The sequence below is a fragment of the Notothenia rossii genome (genome assembly GCF_949606895.1).
Source record: "Notothenia rossii genome assembly, chromosome: 5".
NCBI classification, from domain to species: Eukaryota; Metazoa; Chordata; class Actinopteri; order Perciformes; family Nototheniidae; genus Notothenia; species Notothenia rossii.
The window spans coordinates 8,868,919-8,890,197 of record NC_136903.1 but is presented as its reverse complement, the minus strand read 5'-3'; the positions used below and the strand labels follow the sequence as shown (position 1 = coordinate 8,890,197).

Sequence of the window (21,279 nt, the reverse complement as noted above, 5' to 3'; positions counted from 1 at the left end):
CTGATGTGACCAGGGAAAGGAACGTTTGGGGCTCTCTGCTGGAACTGCTACCTCTGCGACCCGACCACGGAGAAGCGGGAGAAGATAGATGGATGGATAATTATGTTGATATAACAGCCTTTGGAAAAATAGTTTTAAAATTGAGACTAAAGTACCGGACATAAGGTACATTATATGTTTTGACCTACTACATGCAGTCATACAGGTGGCGTGCAGCTTGTGGTCACAGCAGAGAAACAGCTACCTGGAAGAAAGAAAAGTTGTCTACCACTAAACCTTAAGTCCCCCTGTTCATTAAGGATCCCCCTCAACAGGAGTTAAGGTTCCTAACAAAGAACACTTACAGGATAATTAAGTAATAATAAAATCCTTGACTGTTGACTGAAATATAGGCCAATTCTATAGTTCATCTTGTTTTTATGGAGTTTAATGGAGGGTTTAAGTATAGGTTTACTGCTATTTTAACAAACACACACACACACACACACACACACACACACACACACACACACACACACACACGCTTTTCTAAATAGGAAATCTCTCATCTTCTTCACTCAAGCTGTCAGCACTGATGCCCTTTCTCTAAAACACAATCGCCGATATCCGCTTACCTTCAGTTATTCAGACTTATTTTAGAAAAGAATGTGTTCACTTTCCTCGACTTGAAATGATTCTCTTGAAACTTTTTCTTGACAGCCTTTATTTTGTTTGTGCCAAGCTCAGACTGCTGCTTCAGCAACTGTCAAAATATGTTTCTGCTTACTCTTCAGGCTCAGGATTGCCTGTCTTTCTGCAACATAGAGGCTTTCCTCCATGGACTATTCTTATTGTTGTGGTGAAGAGAAACAGAAAGCTCCTGAACATCCTGAAGGCTTGTTTGAAGTAAAATATTAATCATAAGTCTGAGCAGAAACCTGCTTTTTTATATTGTAGGCAATTCAATCATAACATTTCCAGTCATTCTTATACTTGTTGTACTTTTTGTTGCCATCTCAATATGTATTCACCAATCTTACTGGCTTATTCTATAATAACAATTTACCAAAAAAATATGACATTTTTCATTCATTCACAACAATCCCTTTTAAAATAATTTGTGCACTATTATTTGTATCTTTAAATCAACCAAATCAGTCGTTTCAAAACATATTATCAAATTAAGTAATAGCATCTTTCCTCCACAGTCCGCTGGTGGCAGTAGTGCGCCTCTTACATTACCCGTCTACCTCTTTGCAACACACGAAGAAGACGCAGAGCGGAAGTTACGCCTGATGTTGTCATGGAGTCTCACATGTAAATCACCGAGCTTCAGATATTGATTAAAACACATTGTAAGGTGATTTGAAGGTAAGTGTGTGCACATTTTATCACATTTAAATTCTGTATTTTCAATAAACATTGTCCGCTAAACTGGGGGATCGCCCGCTATTCTGGTTAACTGTTAAAACCCCAAGAACACCCGCTGCTAGTTAGAGCTAGCTCCTGTTAGCCGTGTTTTTTTAATTTCAATTTTGCTCACCGTATACATATTTAGCTGTGAAGTTTAATTTGTTATTCTGTGACCATTCCCTCCTAACTGTGGCAGCTGTACGACTTTAATATTGTGTTGTTAATGTGGTGTTGCTCTTGTCAGTGACACTACTTTTTTTGAATGACAATGTCCTACTTGGTCAAACGAACACACTTTATTGTTTTCAGGTTAAAGTAAGTTAATAACTGGCTCTCTGACTCCCAGGACCGAAACATGACCACTCAAGTAAGCAATAAATTCAACTAACTCAACATGTGTTTTGGTCATTGGTGCGTTTCGTATCTATATTTACACATTTGAAGCTATTTTGAGTGGTCCTATCCATTCTTGACCTTTATTTGTGCAGCCATTTCTTTGTTTTGACTGTTATGTATCTCTGTGTAGGTACATTTAGAATCATTCAAATGACTTAAATTAAATTCAGTATATATAATGAATATATGACCCTCGTACTGAATATTGCCTATGACTGTTTGCATTATGTCTGAAAGAGCTCACATATTAACTATAAGATGTGTTTTGATTTCAGTACAGCATTCTTTTCAAGCAAGAACACGGTGAGTAACATTATGGATACGCAGTGACATATTCCTTCATTATCCTGGCCATGGACACTGTATTTTAGTTTAAGTCAATGTCCCATCCACTGTTGTAAATCCTCGATAATTATAATAATATTATATTTTTAAGTACTTAATGACACCTTAACATTTCATACAAATTCAACCGACACACACACAGTAAAATGCCTTAGTGAATGCAGAAATCATAATGTACTCTTTAAAAAATGACATTTGCTAAAGACATACTGAAAACTCAAACATAAGTTTTCATGGATTTGTGCTGATAATATAATAGTCATCTTTATTTGTATAGCACCTTTCATAAAATAAGCACAGTTCAAGGCGCTTCACATAGACATTTCACAGGAAATTGATATCACACAGCTTTCAGTTAAAACAAACAATAGCATAGAGTAGACATATAAGAAATACATTTATACATGATGCTCGACTTATCCTGTTTTACCAATCAGCTCTGCTAGTTTCAGGTTTGGATCATTTCTTCTCACACTCCCATCAGAGCTCTAACCCGTGTGTTTCCTCTCAGCTCATGATGATGCGATCTGGACCGCAGCGTGGGGGAAGAGTGAGGCGGACGGCTCCGATACCATCGTCACCGGCTCACTGGATGACATGGTGAAAGTCTGGAAATGGTGAGTGTATTTTAATTGTTTTCCCTCATGAGAATGAAACTTCATTTTTTTATGTTCTAAAGGCTTTATGTTTTAAAGGCTAAATCAAAATGAATAGATAAACTGTCTTTTTTGAAAAGGCTTTACATTCAGCCCATAGAGCCAAACCATCGTTTTATTTTGTCGGCACAGATAATATTGTCTGTGTTCATTCCAGGTAATCCTAACTAAGCCTGACGGTTGTCATTTTGTATTGATCTGTAGGGGTAGTGAGGGTATTGATTATGACCATAAATGGAGATGGCAGTAGCACACCTGACTGCCCGCCTCAGTTTATTCCCTTTTTAGCAATGTCCCCGCTTTTAAATCTAAAACTTATCCTTCAACAAAATCTGTTACAAACCAAAATGACATGAAGTAAATCTGTAGCAACGGTTCAACTTTGCATCAGATCAGGAAATGTTTACAATTTAATTTCAGATCTTCAATAGTAGTATTTAACAGCACATAGTTAATGTAAGGAAAAAGAATATGCCATGTTGACATTATTGGGCCTCTCACTGTTGCTATAGGATTTGTTTCTGGTCCTTTTTATCCCCCATTTTCTCAGAAATCTTTATTGAATGTGATTTAGACATTTGTCATGGAATTGTGGATGTTTAAAGGTCACCTGTTATGCAAAATTCACTTCTCCATGTCTCTTCTACATCACCATGTGTCCCCTCTGCATAAAGAGACTCTGAAAGTTTCAGGAAAAAAGATTCTCTCTCTTTTTGTCCTGATCCATTTCTATAAAAACCTGTCTGAAAATGTCTCTGATCAGATTTTGGCCACTTTATGATGTCATAATGATGTTTTGGCTTGTGTGACAATTAGCCAATCACCACCAAGGTAACCCCCCCCCCCCCACACACACACACACCTTATCACCTGAATCTCCTCCTAGAGCACCATTGTGTTCTTTGTAACCAAATCTCTCTCAGAGGGGCGTGGGGAGGGGTTCCTTATTTTCATCTAAAGTAACAGACAGAGAATCAGCACTTTTGAAACAGAGGGGATTATGGGATGCTGCAATGATCTGTTTTGGTGTTTGGAGCCAGTTCTGTATATATCTGAGACCTATAAGATATTGATGAAAAGAAGTGTAATCGGGGACATTTAATGTAGAATTTTATTTCTAGGCACTTTCAGAACTTTCTCCTCCATGTTGTCCTAAAAGTTGAGGTGATGTTATTTGACAGTTTGTCCTCACGTGTCCCTGCAGGTGTGATGAGAAGCTGGAGCTGCAGTGGTCTCTGGAGGGCCACCAGCTGGGCGTGGTGTCGGTGGACATCAGTCACAACGGAGCCATCGCCGCCTCCAGCTCCCTCGACGCTCACATCCGTCTCTGGGATCTGGAGTCCGGGAAACAGATCAAGTCCATGGACGCCGGACCTGGTGAGGCCTCAGAGGATCATGGATAATAATGTATTGGTTTAAATTGTATTCAGTATGCCTCACCCTCAGATCTATATTTGACTTTAATTAAATATATATTCTTTTTTTCCTGTATGATTGATCTTCAGTAAGACTTTGAATAAGAACGTTTTTGCCATGGATTTTAATTTATCAGGTTAATTATCTAACTTTTGACAAATTAAAGTCGGCAAATACTTTTTGGCATGTAAGATACTGGGTGTTTTTCAATGTCGAGGAAGGATGCTCCAGAGCCACTATTTCAAGGATGCTACGTCATTGAGTCCCGCCAAAGGACTGTTCCAATGTCCAGCATACTTTGAATTCTACCGAGGCCGGCGTCCTTCGTTGCGGGAAATTTTGAGGCTGCACATGTGTATCCTCCGCGGTCTTAAAATCCCCACAATGCTTTGCACACGGACCAATTTCCAAATCTTTGGCGGAAATCGCGCTCCATTTAAGGCGGGGCCTCGCATATGCTGCACACCTGTTCTACCATTCTTCGTTTTCCGAGGCTAGGAAGGATTCTTGCCTCGCTTCTGAAGGACCTGACTCGGAGGGGCTTGTCCTACCAAGGAAGCGTCCTCGACATTGAGAAACACCCACTGTTTTTTAGAGTTTAAATGATTAGTTAGAAACATTATTTCCAACTTTTTTTAAATATAGATTCATTGTTTAAAGCCTGTTGTCAAGCAACATTCTTCAAACTGTTTATGAAACACTTGATGATTGTAGCTTATTTTTGCTATAATTAACTGTTTCTCGTGGTTTAATATCATAGTAAACTGAATATCTTTAGGTAATGGCCTTTTGTTCCGACCTTTCCGTTTAGAGAATAGTTAATTCTTCCAAATTTCTTAAAAAATGTTCACCGTTTAATTTAAGTACCGTAATTGGTTATGAGACTTTCCAGTTGCCATTTTACAGGTATAGATGATTCCCTTATTAGAACATTCCTAACGCCTGTGAATATCGTGGCTCCTAAAGTCACTTCTGAAATAAAGGTTTCTGATTGGACCTTGTGGATGTGCGGTTACCGGGCAGTATTAAGTGTTGAGTCACTGCTTTTGTCACTCGGTTAAATACCCAAACAGAAGTGCAGGTGACGTCAGCTCCTCTGTTCGGCTTTGAAGCTTAGCTAGCTTGTTTCTTTTTCTTCCTCTCACCTCTCAGGAACCCCACTCCCAGAAAAATGTCTCTGTCGTTGTGTATCTTGAACCGAGCTGTACTTCATCTTATGACATGTCAACTCCCATTAGAGACACTCCATTTCACTCAGTGGTTGGTCCGGGTCACTGGATTAAATACCTTTCTTTTACTCTCTTGGGACAAAATGTATTTTGGTATATCTGAAGTAAATCCTTTGTTTTATATTTGTGGATTTACATAACAACATTTAGCTTATAAATAACAGTTTTGTCAAGATTTAGCAGAAATACTTAGTCGTCTTATTTCTACAGCAGGTTTACTCTGTCAGTCAGTTTGATGTGTTCAACGTTCCCTCTGTCTTCTCTTCTCTCTTTAGTTGACGCCTGGTCGGTCGCCTTCTCCCCAGACTCTAAATACATCGCCACAGGAAGCCACCACGGCAAGGTCAACATCTTCGGTGTGGAAAGTGGCAAGAAGGAGCATTCTCTGGACACTCGAGGGAAATTCATCCTGAGCATAGCTTACGTAAGGAATCATAAATCGTCCTCTGGCCGGCTGCATGGAGCCCTCTCTGTCTTTACAATCACTCATCTTGATGCATTTTCCAAGGTATTACATTTTGTAGCTTGTTTCCAATAAGTATATCAATTGTCCAAAGAGGTTGTATTCTACAGTGTGCCTGAATGTAATCATTGCGTAGGTGTGTAGTGTGATTCTGTGGAGTTTATTTATGGCATCCCGTTGGATTTGACGTGATCTGAACAGGACATCGCACGCTCACTGCTTGATAGCGCGAAGGTCCGTTTACGCCGGTTGTTAAACAACATCGTTATGGGGAAATGCAAGTTTGCGTCCAAATGGTTGGAAGATAAGGAGGAAGGACAATCAATACTGTATATAGTAAATGTGAGGTAAAGTGTGTCGCCAAGGTAACCGGTTAGAACTCCAAGTGGCGATGAGGTCTTCAAATGTATGGAAAGGCCAAGGTATTACCTTTGACTTCAGGATTCCTGCATATACCCTGTGTTAAATAAATCTAATGGTTCTCTATGCTATGCCCCTCAGAGTCCTGATGGGAAATATCTGGCCAGCGGAGCCATCGATGGGATCATCAACATCTTTGACATCGCCACTGGAAAGCTGCTCCATACGCTGGAAGGTCAAATACAAATCTGAATATTAATAAGTTGCATGAATCATTTGCTGCAACTGGCGACAAAACTTGTCTGATTATCGATTATTTGATTGATAATTTAAGCATTTGTTTATTAAATGTCAGAAAATAATGAAAAAGGTACATCTTTTTCACTACAAAAAATGAGGTCACATTTACAAAAAAAATAGGTGGCAAATTCTCACCTTTTGAAAATTGTGAAATGTATCATTTTCAGGCTTTTGCAAGATAATTTACATAAATGAATTCAACTTAAAGGAGTTTTCTTTGAATTGACTAATCAATATACAATCATTAGTTGATCATTGTTTTTTTATCGGTCAGAAAAAAGATTAGAAATAAATATACAAGGCCAAAAATAAACTATATATATTAATAATAATATACATTAAGGGTGCCCAATGGGTTGATTGCGATAGACCGGTAGATCGCCAAGGCAGTGCCGGTAGATCGCAGCAATTTCGGTAATTTCTTGTTGCCATAAGCACCATTTTAAGTCTATTCAAAATAAGCAGAATAGAGGAGTCGACACCAGCCCCTCTCATCGATGCTTCAAGCGTGCAACGAGACGCCTACAGCGCGCAGGGTGCCTCCTGAGAAGACGTCAGTGAGAAATATAACTTCCTGTTTCTTTCTTCAGGTCACGCCATGCCCATCAGATCCCTCACCTTCTCCCCCGACTCCCAGCTGCTGGTCACCGCCTCCGACGACGGATACATCAAGATATACGACGTGTGAGTTCAGTTGGCCTGTAGATAATGTACAACCGAAATATGGTCATCATATCCAGTATTTATATTGTATACACACAAATAAAGGGAGGGAAAGGGTGTCCTCAGTTGTTACACATTAAAAAGGTATAAATAAACGATAGGAGGGGAAAAAAGAAAGTAAAAAATGTGTTTGCTTTAATAAACTTTGAGCTTTTGTTTTACAGGCAACATGCGAACCTGGCCGGCACGCTGAGTGGACACGGCTCCTGGGTTCTTAATGTCGCCTTCTCTCCAGACAGCAAACACTTTGTCTCCAGGTAAAATCAAAACAACCTCATGTTCCGACCAAAAAGAGGTGAAATTGATGCATAAAAGCACTTTGATTTAACATAACATTTAAAAAAGTTTTATATTTTACTTACCGATACATTTAATAAAAAAAAAACATTTTTCTTTTTGGTCTTGGTGCTCATTAAAACATGTGGTTGTTATGTCTTTGTTAAACTTCTGATAAGGGAGGACTTTACTTTCATCAGTCTTGTGGCTTCATAACTTAAAGAGGACCTATCATGCAAAATGTCGGGTGTGTCGGGGAACTCACGCAGCGTAAGAAAAATAAAACCCTGTCTCTTTTAATCCATACCCAAATCTCTAAAAACGGGGCTACAACGGAGCTGATCCAGATTTGCGTCCGATATGACGTAATATCTGAAATGTAGGCTGGCTTTACACCCACGGCCTTATCAGAAACGTTGCTATCAGAAACAATGCCCGACTGTTTTGAACGTAATATGGTCGGTGTTTACATTAGCATTGCTAACACTCAGAGCTAACCTGTCCTGGAGAGCATGTGTGTGAAGAAGCAGGAAATCAAAAGGAACTCACCTTGTGGTATAACCGGCAAGAGAGAAAGCTTTTGAGCTCCATACTGTTTCAGAAAGAATCCTTGATCATCCATGATATGGCGTTTCATCACCGCAGAATCTGCCGGTAGAATCTCCCGCATGAGCTCAGCCCCCTCCTTTTTTCTTTTTTTTTAAAAGCTTTATACCCCAAATCAGCACTTTTGAAACAGGAAGTGAAATAGAGGGATATGAGGCGTGGCTAGAATGGGTGATCTGTTTGGTATTTTGAGCAAAACACTTCATAGACATGTTTTTTATATATTTTTATATATCTGAGACCAATGCTATTGCCTAAAAATAGCATGATAGGTGACCTTTAAAGCCATTACTTTATGATCTTTGGGAAATTAAGTTAATTGCAGCAATGCATTTCTGCAACGTAGCATTTTTCTACCTACAAATGTTTATAGGTGTTAAAAAATGGTAAATACACTAAATTAAAACATCCAGTAGTTGTGTGAGCCTTCTCCCTTCACATTAGACGTGTTTACTCTTTTCTTCTTTCCCATGCTCCTGTGGTGTGAAAGCATTTGTCAGTTAAAGATTTTTTCTTCTCAGAAGTTTCCAGTTCACAGTGCCAAAGCAAACGCAGCGTCAGATTGTAACATGAGCTGCCTCCTCTCTCCTCAGCTCGTCTGATAAGAGTGTGAAGGTGTGGGACGCCGGCACCAGAGCGTGCATCAACACTTTCTTCGACCATCAGGACCAGGTGACAGTCCTCCCCTGTATAACCCCTCACTGAGTGTCATAATGAGTGTCATAATCAGATCCAGAGGGAGAAAGTCCATCTGCTGCAGGTGCTGATGTGTTGTGGGGAAATCAATATGGCCGACGTCAGGGCGAGGCCCCTCACATGACCCTTATCTGACGCTCCAGCTCGCACTAAAGCAATAAACCTTCATTGCATCCCGGCTGCTGACGCCTGTGGGGGGGTTTGATCTGCGCTCCAACAAAACCTCCTAATGAAATATCACAGCTGCTCAGGGAGGCAACAGAGCCTTAGTGTTTCTGAGTCATGACAAAAAGATGGCACAACTAGAAATGCCACAGTGATCATTTGCAGACAATTAATAGATTGGCTTTGCGTCGTTTAGATGTTTTTTTTTATATTTGCAACTTTGATGATTTGCGATATTAGTGGGACTGATCATTTTTGAAACATACGTAACGTGTGTGCAGTCACAGAGCATGCGCCCCTTAAGCCCCGCCCCCCGAGCTCCCACTCTCGGCTCAGTAGAATGAATGGAGAGAGAAAATAAATCTAAATTTGGCTTTTAGCGCATTTTATAACTTTAAGGACCGAATGATTATAATAAGGGCTATAAAATAGTTCATACTGGATTGTTTATTTAGTTAAAAAATATTATCCACCGATTTACAGACGTTTCTTTCCCCATGTTAGTCAATGGGGAAAAAGTTGTTCTGAGCCGGGTGACGTCACGGACTGATGCGGAAGTTGCAGTACCGCCGTTTGGACACAACGAATATTGGGCACAGAGTCCGGCGCACTTCCTGGGGGCTTGGGGGAGACCAGGTGCATGTTGCGAACAATTATTGTTACAGTGGATGAAGGGGGTGGGGGAGGGGTATCTAAAGTCAAAGATGAATCTTGATTGGGCCAAATTTGACCTCGAGTCACCCAAAACAATTCTGCCGGGTCTTCCCAGACCCGAACACCAAATTACACACTTTTTTTTAAGAGACCTTTAGACTTGGCAAACATTTTCAAAATCAGTTTTGCAGTGTTTATATAGCTGCTGTGGAGGATATATAAAAAACTGGAGCGTAGTTATTATATCATTTTAACTTCACGGGAGACCCGAACACAACATAAGGGTTAAACTGATCTTTTTTTTTTTGTGGGGGGTGGGTCTGTACCAAACAAGGATTTTTTGTATTAAAGAGGTCCCTTTTGAACATTAAAGCATGTCATAGTGCAGCCCTTGTTTCTGATCGAATTGCATTGTTTGTGTATTTGTAAAAAGCTGGAAGATTATCCATGACCGCTCCAATTTGAACTTTGTGTTACTTGTGGAGGTTAGTTGTTTAACTGCCTAACACTTCTTTAATCTTTGATGCAGCTGTGCAGGAGCAGAACTAAAATGATTTGTGATATAAATCCATAAAGATGATCATAATAATCATTATCATCAAAAGCTGTATAAATATATTTGTTCTAATTGTGGGTAAAGTTTTGTGAATCTTTAACTAACATCCCGTCCTCTCTGTTCCTGTGGTCTTCAGGTCTGGAGCGTGAAGTACAACAGCACCGGCTCAAAGATCATCTCGGCCGGAGACGACCGCTCCATCCACATCTACGACTGTCCCATGTGAGGGGGGTCCAGAGAGAGAAGCTGCAGAGGTTTACTACATCAGGGAGTGGACGCTACTAATAGAGAGGGGGGGGTGTGGGGAGGGGCTGTACATGTGTTGGGTTTTTGCACTGGCCCACTGCGGTCAATAAAAGGGTTTCTTTTGTACTTACGTTTCCCTTGTATTTTTTTTCTGGTTAACGGGCTGAGCTCTCTCCATGCAGTTATGTATTATAGCAGGATTTGTTTTGGATGGCATATCATTTTAAATGGATTATCTTGAGGTTTCAGATCAAATAGCAAATGAGTATGGAGCCTTTAAACTGTCAAATGGCAGTAAAGGAATTTTAGATTAAACAAATGATGGGGTATTAGGAAATATACAGCTTTAAACTTATCGAATCAAGTAAAAGTGTTTTTTATTTATACTCTTTAGGTTTCCTCTTTTTAGGTCTTACGCAGCGTCCACACGGCGGCATGCGTTGAAGCAACAGCCAATCACATGAATCTCCCGCCCCGGACACACGAGCACGCGGTTTGATTGGCTAGAGCGAGCAAAGCGAAGCGACGGAACCACAATGCAGTTCGGCAAAGCGTGACGTCACCAAGCCCCCAGGAACTGCGCCGGACTCTGTGCCCAACATTCGTTGTGTCCAAACGGCGGTACTGCAACTTCCGTATCAGTCCGTGACGTCACCCGGCCCAAAACAACTTATTCCCATTGACTAACATTGGGAAAGAGACGTATTTAAATCAGCGGATCATTTTTCTAAAACTAAATAAACTACCCAGTATGAACTATTTTATAGCCCTTATTAGAATCATTCGGTCGTTAAAGTTGTAAAATGCACTAAAAGCCGAATCTAGATTTATTTTCTCTCTCCATTCATTCGGGGGGCGGGGCTTAAGGGGCGCATGCTCTGTGAGCGCACATACGGGTTCTTCTGCTCCGACAGCCAGGCATGATGGGTAATCTGTGACGTTTCGTTCTCTCAAAAGTCGGGCCATTTTGTCATCATGGGCCAATGAGCAGCTCTCATAGGACAGAACGAGACCCCGCCTCCCACGCTGTATCAAGTTCTTATTATACATCCATGGACGTCACCCGACGTCACCCCATTCAAAGTGAATGGAAAGAAGCGTTGAAGCTTCAACGCACGCCGCCGTGTGGACGGGCTGAGAGTGCACGTTTATTCATTGGACTGTTTTCTGTTTTGTTTAAATTCAGACTGGATCATTTTACTATTAGCCTTTCATCATTTGTGTTGCTCCTTCATTCGAAGAAATGACTTTGGGATCCTATAAATGGAGAACATTAGAGCTGCATTAGAAATGTTTGGAGGGATCTTGTTTGAGCAGCAGTGAGATGCAGTGATGTAGAGCTCCCTCTGTGGGCCAGCAGCTGAACTGCAGCCTCAAATAACTAAAGTTGCACAAAGCACTAAACATTTATTTAAAATATAAATCTTTCATAAAGAACGGGTCATAAAACAGCTGCAGTGATTCAGAATGCTTTATTACTTTTCAACAAACGTCCACACGTTTTGAACACACATCAAACTGCACTTTTAACAATTGTTGGATTTTTGTTTTTACACGGCAGATGGTTGTTGAACACATGTTCACAACACACTTCCTCCTTTCAGGCAAAGGTCCATTAAATGTGCTTTTCAGGAATCAATCACATCAGAATCTGGGGTCCATTAAACAAGAGTGCAGTTTGCATAACAAGAAGTTTATACAAGAGAAGAGGCGTGTAAAAGCTCACGAGATGTTTTCTGGCAGTAATAGTCATATGGCCTGTGACGGTGAAATCTGAAGGCAACGTTAAAGTTTCGCTGATGTGTTGCCGCTGCCTTTACTCTCTCTGTGTTAGCTTTAAACGAATAGTGGCAGATCTTTTCCCCAGTCATCTGAACAGTCCAAATAAAGTAGAAAATAATCAGTAGTAGTGTCCACATCTTCAACGTTATCTAAGGCCTATAACATTAACTCTACACTTTGGCTGATACATCTATTTTCTGTCAATCTCCATTTGTTTTGTACAGTCCATTTACACAAGCGGGAACAATGAGAAGCAGAGAAGCCTGTCTGATCAACGTATCCTTAAGTAGAATTCATCATTATACCCGCACCACCTCAAACTTCACAGACTGTTATTTAATAAATCACAAGACGCAGCTGAACACATTACAGAAAGGCTTTAGGTCTAACGATACAGAATCGAGCTAGGTTTCACTTTTAGCTTACATTTCACACTTTAGCGATAGTATGTATTTCTCCTTTACAATTTAAAGTCAAACGGTGCAGCAAGTGTTCACAAGCTTAGGCTGCTTGTGAGTTGTTGAAATATGACGCGGTAAAAAAAGAAACCGCCTGCTGCAGTCATACCATATTGTTAATAAACAGTACGGGAGGCATTAATCAAACAGAGACTTAGATATATGCTATACTTAAAATAGTTTTTACATTTTAGGATCATTTTGTTGTGTGTTTTTCTTCAGATTGGACATTTTGGGCAAATGCAGAACCTTCTTTTCACTTATATCTTTATATTTCACGGTAAGGCCAGTAGAAATGGGTCTGACGAATAGAAAAAAGGCAGGGTAACTCCCAATTGTACCTAAACGTCACCATTTGCACTCTGCTGTATTGTACCAACATTATAACACAGATCTAAAAAGGCTCGTGAAAAGCAGATAAACAGAAGAGCAGTGATCGCGATGCTGGACACAGATATTGGTCCTCTCTCCTGTGAAGAGTTTCTATGTGGATGGGAAGAGTTTCTGTGTGGATGGGAAGAGATTCTGTGTGGATGGGAAGAGATTCTGTGTGGATGGGAAGAGTTTCTGTGTGGATGTGAATCACGGTGCGATCTCTCCTGGTTCCTCACCAGTGTCTGGAGTCCACCAGCTCGTCTTTGAGGCTCAGTCTCTTCAGAGTCTCGTATCCCACCACGATGAGCACCGAGGTGGGCATGGAGGAGATGATGCGGGCCGACAGACCTTTCGTCATCGCCCAGACCCCCTCCTCCGCCAGCAGCTGCTTGAACGTCTCGATGAGGGACGATCGGCCCTCAACCTTTAGGAGACGGGAGAGAGGGGTACATCGTTAGATATTTAGATATTTGTGGATCCATTTTGGGATGAGATTTAAAGTGAATTCTTGTTGTTTGAACAGCTGTTTCCAATGACAAGAATACACGTTTGATCTAGAGCAGGGGTTCTCAAAGTGCGGGCCAATGGCGGCCCTCGGAAATGTTTCTGGCGGCCCGCGATAGTTAACCTGTTAAACCCAAGTACAGTAAAATTATTGATGGTCCATCAATCCATTTTTGTGCAAAAATCGGAGAAACTAGTGATGTGTCTGTCGGTCGCGAACGAGCCGATTCTTTTGAACGGCTCTTGGAACGAACGAGGGGAACCGAGTCGTACTTGGTGAGAGCCGTTCTTGTTATCGTTCAATTGTTAGTCCGCACTCACTGCCTGCCAAAATCCACTCGCCTGTTAAAAAGCTTGATTTTGTTCCCCAAACGTATTCTGTGAAGACCCGCCCCTACTCTGATTAGTAGGTTTCAGCAGGAGGAGTGAGATGGGGTGGGTGTTAACGGAATACGCGAGAGAGAGAAGTCATAACAAGTGGTAGGCTACAGGACAGGTAGACGACGTGTTTTTCGGATGGAAAATGAGCCAAAGGCGAAAACGCAGCAGCATTTTGATGCACTTCAACCAAAAAAGCGCACCATTTGTAAAGGCAAAATATCCTTTAAATCAGGGCCAACAAATGATCTCCATCGCCACTTAAAAACACAGTATCTAATATTAAGAGTTGCGTGAATTTCATTCAAGGCAAGGCAACTTTATTTACTTAACAAATACGGAGGGTAAATTCAAAGTAGTACATTCACGGACATGAATGACATGGATATGGCGCCACCTTGTGTCGTGTTTACAAAGCAGATTATTGACATTAGGTCTGGCAATACAGTCAATCATTATCCTGGTGATTATTTCACAGACAAACCAAGTAACCCCGCCAAAAAAACGGCTCTTTTGAACGGCTCTTTGAAAGGAACGGAGCCATAAGATCCGGCTCCCTTCAAAGAGCCATAAATCCCATCACTAGGAGAAACTAAATGATAGCATTATGGTAGCCACCGGAGGCTAGCGCAGCTTCCGGTTCCTCTACGCGTCACTCTCACTCCTTATTTGGTAACCTGAATCTCGCAAATCTCGCGAGTTGCAGTTAAGCGGAAAATCTGTTGTAAGTTATCAGAAACGGGAGTTAGCTAGCGATTTTAGCTAGTCACTGTCTGTAGATAATCCAACTTTGTGTCCTCTGAGACTGAAGGAGATGTTGCATTGTTTTTGTTGCCTTCGTTGTAGTTTTATGTGTATTTTGGATTTAATTTAGGTTAACTTCCAGTTCCGTTTGCATGCTTTTATTTTGAAGGCGAGATAACTTGTTTGACAGGAAGTTGTGGTGGCATCGGAGACAACTTGACAGATAAAGTAGTGTCTGCTATGTAACGGCAGAGAAAGAGTGTGTGTGTTTGCGTGTGTGGTTAAGTATATGAACGCACACAAAAGTCCGGTTATACAATAATAAAACAACAAGCTGTCTCTCCCAACGTCCACACTCAGGCACACTGTTATTTCCACTGAATACCCCCAGCGCGAGCATCCCCAAACTCACTCCCTGATTGGATGCACGTCCCAAAGGCGGCAAAGTGTTCACGTGAACAGCGGAAACAACATTTGTTGGAAGTTTTCGTTGTGTAAGCGAGATGGAGGAGCCAGGGCCGTCGCGTAAAAAACGTTTTGTCAGTGAGGAGAAAAGGAAGTTCCAGGAGAAATGGAGCAACGCTTACTTCGTTTTACCTCAGGGGTCGGATAAAGTGATATGCCTCATCTGCAAGCAGGTGAATGCAATGTATAACATAAAACGCCATTATGATACCAATCATAAAATGTATGACGAGTTCATGGGCAAGGAGCGCAGAACTAAACTTGAACAACTTCAAAGAGGTTTAACTGCCCAGCAGTCAGTTTTCACAAATCTTGCAAAATCCGGTGAAGCTGTAACACAGGCTAGCTATGTGGTAGCTCACGAAATTGCCAGGCGGAGCAAGCCGTTCAGTGATGGAGAATTCGTGCGAGACTGCATTTTGAAAGTGGCTGACATTGTATGCCCTGAACAAAAGTCAAAGTTCTGTGACATAAGTTTATCGAATGACACAGTGACACGACGAATCGAAGATCTGGCCAATGATCTCAAAGAGCAATTGGGACTACGTGTGGAAGGCCTAGGCAAGGGGTCCTTTTCTATAGCACTGGATGAGAGTACAGACATTTCTGATACTGCACAACTGCTGATTTTCATTCGAACGGTCACGGAGGACTTTGAAATAGGCGAGGAACTGCTAAGCATGGAGAGTATCAAAGACAGAACAAGGGGAATCGACATTTGTGATGCTGTGTGTCGTAGTCTCGATGCATACAATGTGGAGCTGACATCCATGGTCGGTGTCACAACAGATGGAGCGCCAGCCATGGTCGGGAGAAAGGCGGGCGCTGTCTCTTTGCTCAGCGACAAAGTGGCCAATAACGGAGGTGAGAACCTAATCAAATATCACTGCATAATTCACCAAGAAGCCCTTGCTGCTCATACGCTTGAAATGAAACATGTCATGGACATTGTTGTCAAGACAGTGAATTTCATAAAGTCCAGAGGTCTGAATCACCGTCAATTCAAAACTTTTTTGGTGCAATCAGAGGCTGAATTTGGTGACGTCATATACTTCACTGCTGTCAGGTGGCTGAGCAGAGGTGCCACACTGAAGCGTTTTTTTTTAATTTGAGGAAAGAAATCGCTGAGTTCATGCAATCAAAAGGACAAGATCTGCCACAGTTAAGTGACACTGAATGGCTTTGTGACCTAGCGTTCCTTGTTGACCTGAACACCTTTCTCAGCGATCTCAATGTGAAGCTGCAGGGCCATGGGAAGCTCATTTCCACATTGTTTGAAAGCGTCAAAGCTTTCCAGCGAAAACTTCAACTAGTGCAGGGACAGCTCAGAGAGGGGGATCTAACCCATTTCCCCGCCTGCAAGGTGCTCGCAGGTGAATGTGACGTTTTACATCACCTGTGTTCAGACAAGAACCACAACCTCATGGAAAAACTCCAAGAGGAATTCCACCACCGCTTCTCGGACTTCAGTGACCACGAGAAGTCATTCAACCTATTCCAAGATCCCTTCACATGTGCACCCGAAGAAGAGCCTGCAGAAATGCAGTTCGAGCTCATCGACCTGCAGGAGAGCTCTGAGGCCAGAGCAGCATATCGAGACAAGAATCTCATCGAGTTCTACAAAGGACTTTCCCCATCTACGTACCCTGCACTTCGCCAACATGCCATCAGAATGGCCTCTCTGTTCGGAAGCACATACATTTGTGAGAAAACCTTCTCCACCATGGCCATCAACAAATCCCAGCTGAGATCCAGGCTGACGGATGCCCATCTACACGCTGTCCTTCGTATAGCAACAACGGAGATGGAACCGGACATCAAAGGAATAGTAGCCAACAGACGACAGCACCATAAATCCCATTCAAAGTAGGAAAAGGTATGTTGATGACAGGCAATAATAGCCGATTTGTGTTACAAATACAACAACAATAATAATAACAATGATGATGATGAATACTGTGTTATTGTGGTCTTTGGTAAGCTTCTATTTTAAAAGTCTCTTTCTCTCCCTCCCCCCTCTCTGTCTCTCTGTATTTGTCTTGCAGAGACTATCCTGTGGTGCTTGAGTAGCTGGAATTGGTTCTGAAACAGGGCCCTGCTGATAAGACAGGAAATCCACAGCATATCACTAACTCCAGCGCAATACTCTGTGTGTGTGTGTGTGTGTGTGTGTGTGTGTGTGTGTGTGTGTGTGTGTGTGTGTGTGTGTGTGTGTGTGTGTGTGTGTGTGTGTGTGTGTGTGTGTGTGTGTGTGTGTGTGTGTGTGTGTGTGTGTGTGTGTGTGTGAGATAAAGAAAAGATTTGTTTTGGAATTTTGTGTTCCGTTTTTTCTTGGGCGGCCCTCAATCCAATATTGGGTACCTAAATTGGCCCTCACTCATCAAAACTTTGAGAACCCCTGATCTAGAGGCAACATGCACGTAAAGTCTTTCAAAGTCAACAAAACAATCTGCTGAGGAAGATCATGTTAAACAATGGAAAGCTCCAGAACAGCAACTTAAAGGACACATTTTTCTACTATTTGTATGTTGCATATTTGTCTCCAGTTCTACTTCATTTTTTCCAAATGAATGAGCACTTGTGTTCATTTTGTCAGATGTTTTTGATTTAGTCTTGGTCCTGTGTAACACCTGCTCGTTAGGTTTTTAAATCGTATGAAGTCAATGAAAATTGTTGAGTCTGGTTTGATTAATTAAAAAGAGATTTAAGTAACATTTTTAAACCAGAATATAGTCCTGCCTTGCTTTTGTCGAATCAGCCTGATGAGTAAATGAAGTTAAGAGCATGTTAGGAAGCTCTTGAGTAATCTTAGCAACAAGAGGAAGTGTAGCAACACAGAGAAACGAACTGACTCCAGCTGTATTGAGTGTCAACACAGAGTAAATGTCAGCTTTAATGTTTTCCAACATGGTGTCTCAGTGTTTACCTGAACTCTTGCTCGAACAACATCCATGGGGTTGGTGATGGTGGAGGCGGTCGCTGCTGCCATTGGTCCGGCCAAAGCCTGCAGAATCAGATGGGGGCACTCGGTGGGGGCCATCAAGGACAGCTGCTCTGGAAACGTAAAGAATATAAAAACACTGTAAGCCCAATATACTAGTGGTTTCGGTCACTATTTAAATGCCTCCAGCAGCCAAGAACATTCAATATGAATCCAATCTAACAGAGTGTATGAAGAGAAATTGAGAATTGTTTTCAAATCTGTCTGATTGAAATTGTATGCCTCCTAAGTTATCAATTATATTTATTAATGCTGGCATTTCTTTCTTACATTGGCTAAACTCATGCTTCATGGTGTCCAACTGGTGCTTTCCATTTGAATCCCTTCACTTAGTCCTTCAGTGTTATATTTAACCAATATGTTGTTTCTACGTACCCGTTTAATATTTCGAAACGGGCACCGACGATGAAATCCTATACAGGCCAACTTTTCTTTCACATAGAGAATGCATCAGGAAATCATAAAGAATCTGACCGGTGTGCTGAATCAATAATGACATTGGTATCAATAAACTTTATTAAACAGGGTGTTTCCTTACCTGTATAAAAATGATAAAAAGGCCACCAGAGTGCACTGTTTGGGATGTACGTGAGAAGCGATGCCACGTATCCACGGTAAAATCCCCTGAAACCATCAGCAGCAAATATCTGCACCGTGATGTCCCGCGATTGGCCGAAAGTGAGTTTACGCTTCGACGCTGCGAGCATCCTCTTGGGTTTGGCCTTGAAGCGAGTCAGGTGCTCCCCCTGGCCCTGCATCATCAGGTGCTGGGACACGATGTCGATGGGCACTGTGATGGTCTGAGCCACCAGAGAAGCTGCTCCTCCAGCCACCACCGACTTCACGGTGTTACTGGGAGAGTACTGGGACACGTACTTGCGCACCAGCTCGTATGTGGTGATGTAAGCCTGACCTGAGATCAGCGTGAAGGTGTTGACCATGAAGCCCCGGTAGAGGCCTCGCACACCCTCCGCTCGAATGATCTTGCAGAAAGCATCGATGGTGCCGGAGTAGAGGGCCTTCCCCTTCTGCACCTGCAGCCGGGTGCGGATCAGGCTGGCCGGGTACACGCTGGCCCTGGTGGTCAAGGTCATGAACACGCCCAGGGAGTAGAACTTCCTCTTGTCCAGGTCCTCCCATTCGATGATCTGCATCACACCTTTCTGCTGCATGGTGCCAGTGAGGGCAGCGCTGCGCCACTAAAGCCACGGATCTGAAGTCATCGGTCCTCCGACGGCCATCACACCTGTCAACAAAAACATTCACCGTTAGTGAAGTTATACAATATTAGTATTTAATTATTTTATCTGATTTCTAGGATCAGATTTGGATGGTTGTTAAGAGCCATTACCAGGGTTTGTAAAAAGTCTTGAAGGTTTGAGAATACTTATTTTTAACAGTTATGCTTTCAAGGTTAGGACTCTGCTTTTAGTGTATTTGGAAGAAACTGCAGATGGAAATGAGCCATTAGCTCAAATCTGGCAAAAAACAAATCTTCTCTTTTCTGAGATTAATGTTATGTATGCATGGTCCTTGTTTAAATAAATACATAAACAATAAGAGGGAAAGGAAATGCATGTCAATGGGGGTCCTAACCCTCTTTATTAGGGTCATTGTGTGTTGGCCTGTGGAGAATGGGAATGGATGATGGCTGTCAGGCAGGCCAATGAATGGGATAAAAATGTTAGTACTGAAGGAACTCGGCCTCCTTCCTGCCAGAGGAACACCTTTCAAAACGTTTGTGTCCAAGATCAAAGGGCTCAATCTTAAGGTTAAATATATATCAAAAGGAATGTCTTTAGATGTATTGATAATAGGTCCAAAACCCCAAACATACTCATTTTATTTTGCTTATTATTTAATATGTGTAGGTCAATGGGTTGTGGCTTTGCAGCTATATAAAAAAGGTCTAAAAACGCATCTTTTTAGAATAGCCTTTAACTAGATTTTTAAATCCCCCACATTATGCCATGCCGGCATGAATGTCACAGCTTTTATTATGTTGTTTTAATTGTTTTTTATTGTTTTTGTTTCACCCTTTTTTATTTTTTAGCACTTTGAGTTTTGTTTATACAAATGAAAAGTGCGCTTATAAATAAAATATATTATTATTATTATATGTTCCTGAGAACACAAGAGTGGCAATGTCTGAATTCTCAGTTTACAAGATAATTCAATACATCTCTGCAGAATAAATTGAAGGACATGTCGCAGGATTACAATAGGGGAAGAGTTTTTTTTACTTCCCTTCACACACAGCTATTGTAACAACATTTTAAAAAGGTACTTGTCACAACAGGACAGACCTGTGGCTGATCCAACTGAAGAATGTGGAGGGCTGTGCCACTGGTTGTATTTACACATGCTACATTAAAGAAACCATATCTCAGGAACTACCTTATGTAACTTCACTTCATGTTATGCGGAACTATAGGACAAAGAGGGAAGTTTACAGCAGAGAATGACATGTACAGCTTCTATGCAGCTGGTAATGTAATCACTGAGGGTCAGCATGTAAAACAAAAACAGGATTTATCCTTATATACATATGTAACGACACATTAAGCAGCCACATGCCATGTTAAAGTCTAATTAGCGATTGATGTTGTTATGCAGTGGTTCGTGAAGGAAAGCGGAAACACGTGCAATGTCACACAGTGTCCTCGCGCTGTGTTAGCTAGCAAACAACAAAACTGATACAAAGTGTGTAAGAAATAAGGCAGATGTAACTAAAACACACCGATAAAACATACCTGTGCGGGGGTTTAGTAGCTCCAGGGTCTCTGTTGGTGTTGTTGTTAAACTCTTTGCTCTGCTGCAAGGTGGGTTATGTCTTCCGTCCATTACTGATTTAACACACTGATATAACACACAGTCAAAGGTTAAAGTTCATGGGTTGTGTTTTGCTCGGTTTAAGGTAGCGTTTTGTTGTTGATATCATTAACTTACCTTGGATTAATAATATGTGATCTGACGTTAGGTTTCTCCTCCAGATGACCCTGTAATGGTGATGTTTACCCGATATGTTTACATTAGCGAGTTAGCAGTTTGACGATGATGATGCATTCAGGCCCGAGGCAAAAGTAGGAATTA

At 41.6% G+C, this 21,279-nt stretch overlaps 2 protein-coding genes across 2 annotated transcripts; one reads left to right on the top strand and one right to left on the bottom strand.

The window, feature by feature from the left end:
• Positions 1 to 1,196: 1,196 nt before the first annotated feature.
• On the top strand, positions 1,197 to 10,605 carry skic8 (SKI8 subunit of superkiller complex). The gene is made up of 11 exons (XM_079680260.1): positions 1,197 to 1,350; positions 1,702 to 1,759; positions 2,064 to 2,091; positions 2,645 to 2,750; positions 3,994 to 4,166; positions 5,710 to 5,858; positions 6,399 to 6,492; positions 7,148 to 7,241; positions 7,445 to 7,537; positions 8,756 to 8,834; positions 10,370 to 10,605. Exons 2-11 carry the CDS (start codon positions 1,748 to 1,750, stop codon positions 10,457 to 10,459), a joined length of 918 nt encoding a protein of 305 aa, XP_079536386.1. The 5' UTR covers positions 1,197 to 1,350; positions 1,702 to 1,747; the 3' UTR covers positions 10,460 to 10,605.
• Positions 10,606 to 11,932: 1,327 nt separating this feature from the next.
• slc25a44a (solute carrier family 25 member 44a) lies at positions 11,933 to 21,279 on the bottom strand. Its single transcript, XM_079681665.1, has 5 exons — positions 21,136 to 21,279; positions 20,940 to 21,045; positions 18,725 to 19,432; positions 18,112 to 18,239; positions 11,933 to 13,518 (listed from the first exon to the last, which is right to left on the bottom strand). The coding sequence occupies exons 3-5, from the start codon at positions 19,356 to 19,358 to the stop codon at positions 13,327 to 13,329; spliced, it is 954 nt and encodes a 317-aa protein (XP_079537791.1). The 5' UTR covers positions 19,359 to 19,432; positions 20,940 to 21,045; positions 21,136 to 21,279; the 3' UTR covers positions 11,933 to 13,326.

What these genes read in the sequence shown, in the direction of transcription:
- skic8 (XM_079680260.1), top strand. An exon ending in TACATCAAGATATACGACGT is followed by an intron (nt 7,242 to 7,444) that starts GTGAGTTCAGTT and finishes TTTGTTTTACAG; the next exon opens with GCAACATGCGAACCTGGCCG. An exon ending in TCTTCGACCATCAGGACCAG is followed by an intron (nt 8,835 to 10,369) that starts GTGACAGTCCTC and finishes TGTGGTCTTCAG; the next exon opens with GTCTGGAGCGTGAAGTACAA.
- slc25a44a (XM_079681665.1), bottom strand. Translation starts at nt 19,358, where the DNA reads ATGCAGCAGAAAGGTGTGATGCAGATCATCGAATGGGAGGACCTGGAC. An exon ending in TTTTTATCATTTTTATACAG is followed by an intron (nt 18,240 to 18,724) that starts GTAAGGAAACAC and finishes TTACGTTTCCAG; the next exon opens with AGCAGCTGTCCTTGATGGCC. An exon ending in TTGTTCGAGCAAGAGTTCAG is followed by an intron (nt 13,519 to 18,111) that starts GTAAACACTGAG and finishes CGTCTCCTAAAG; the next exon opens with GTTGAGGGCCGATCGTCCCT.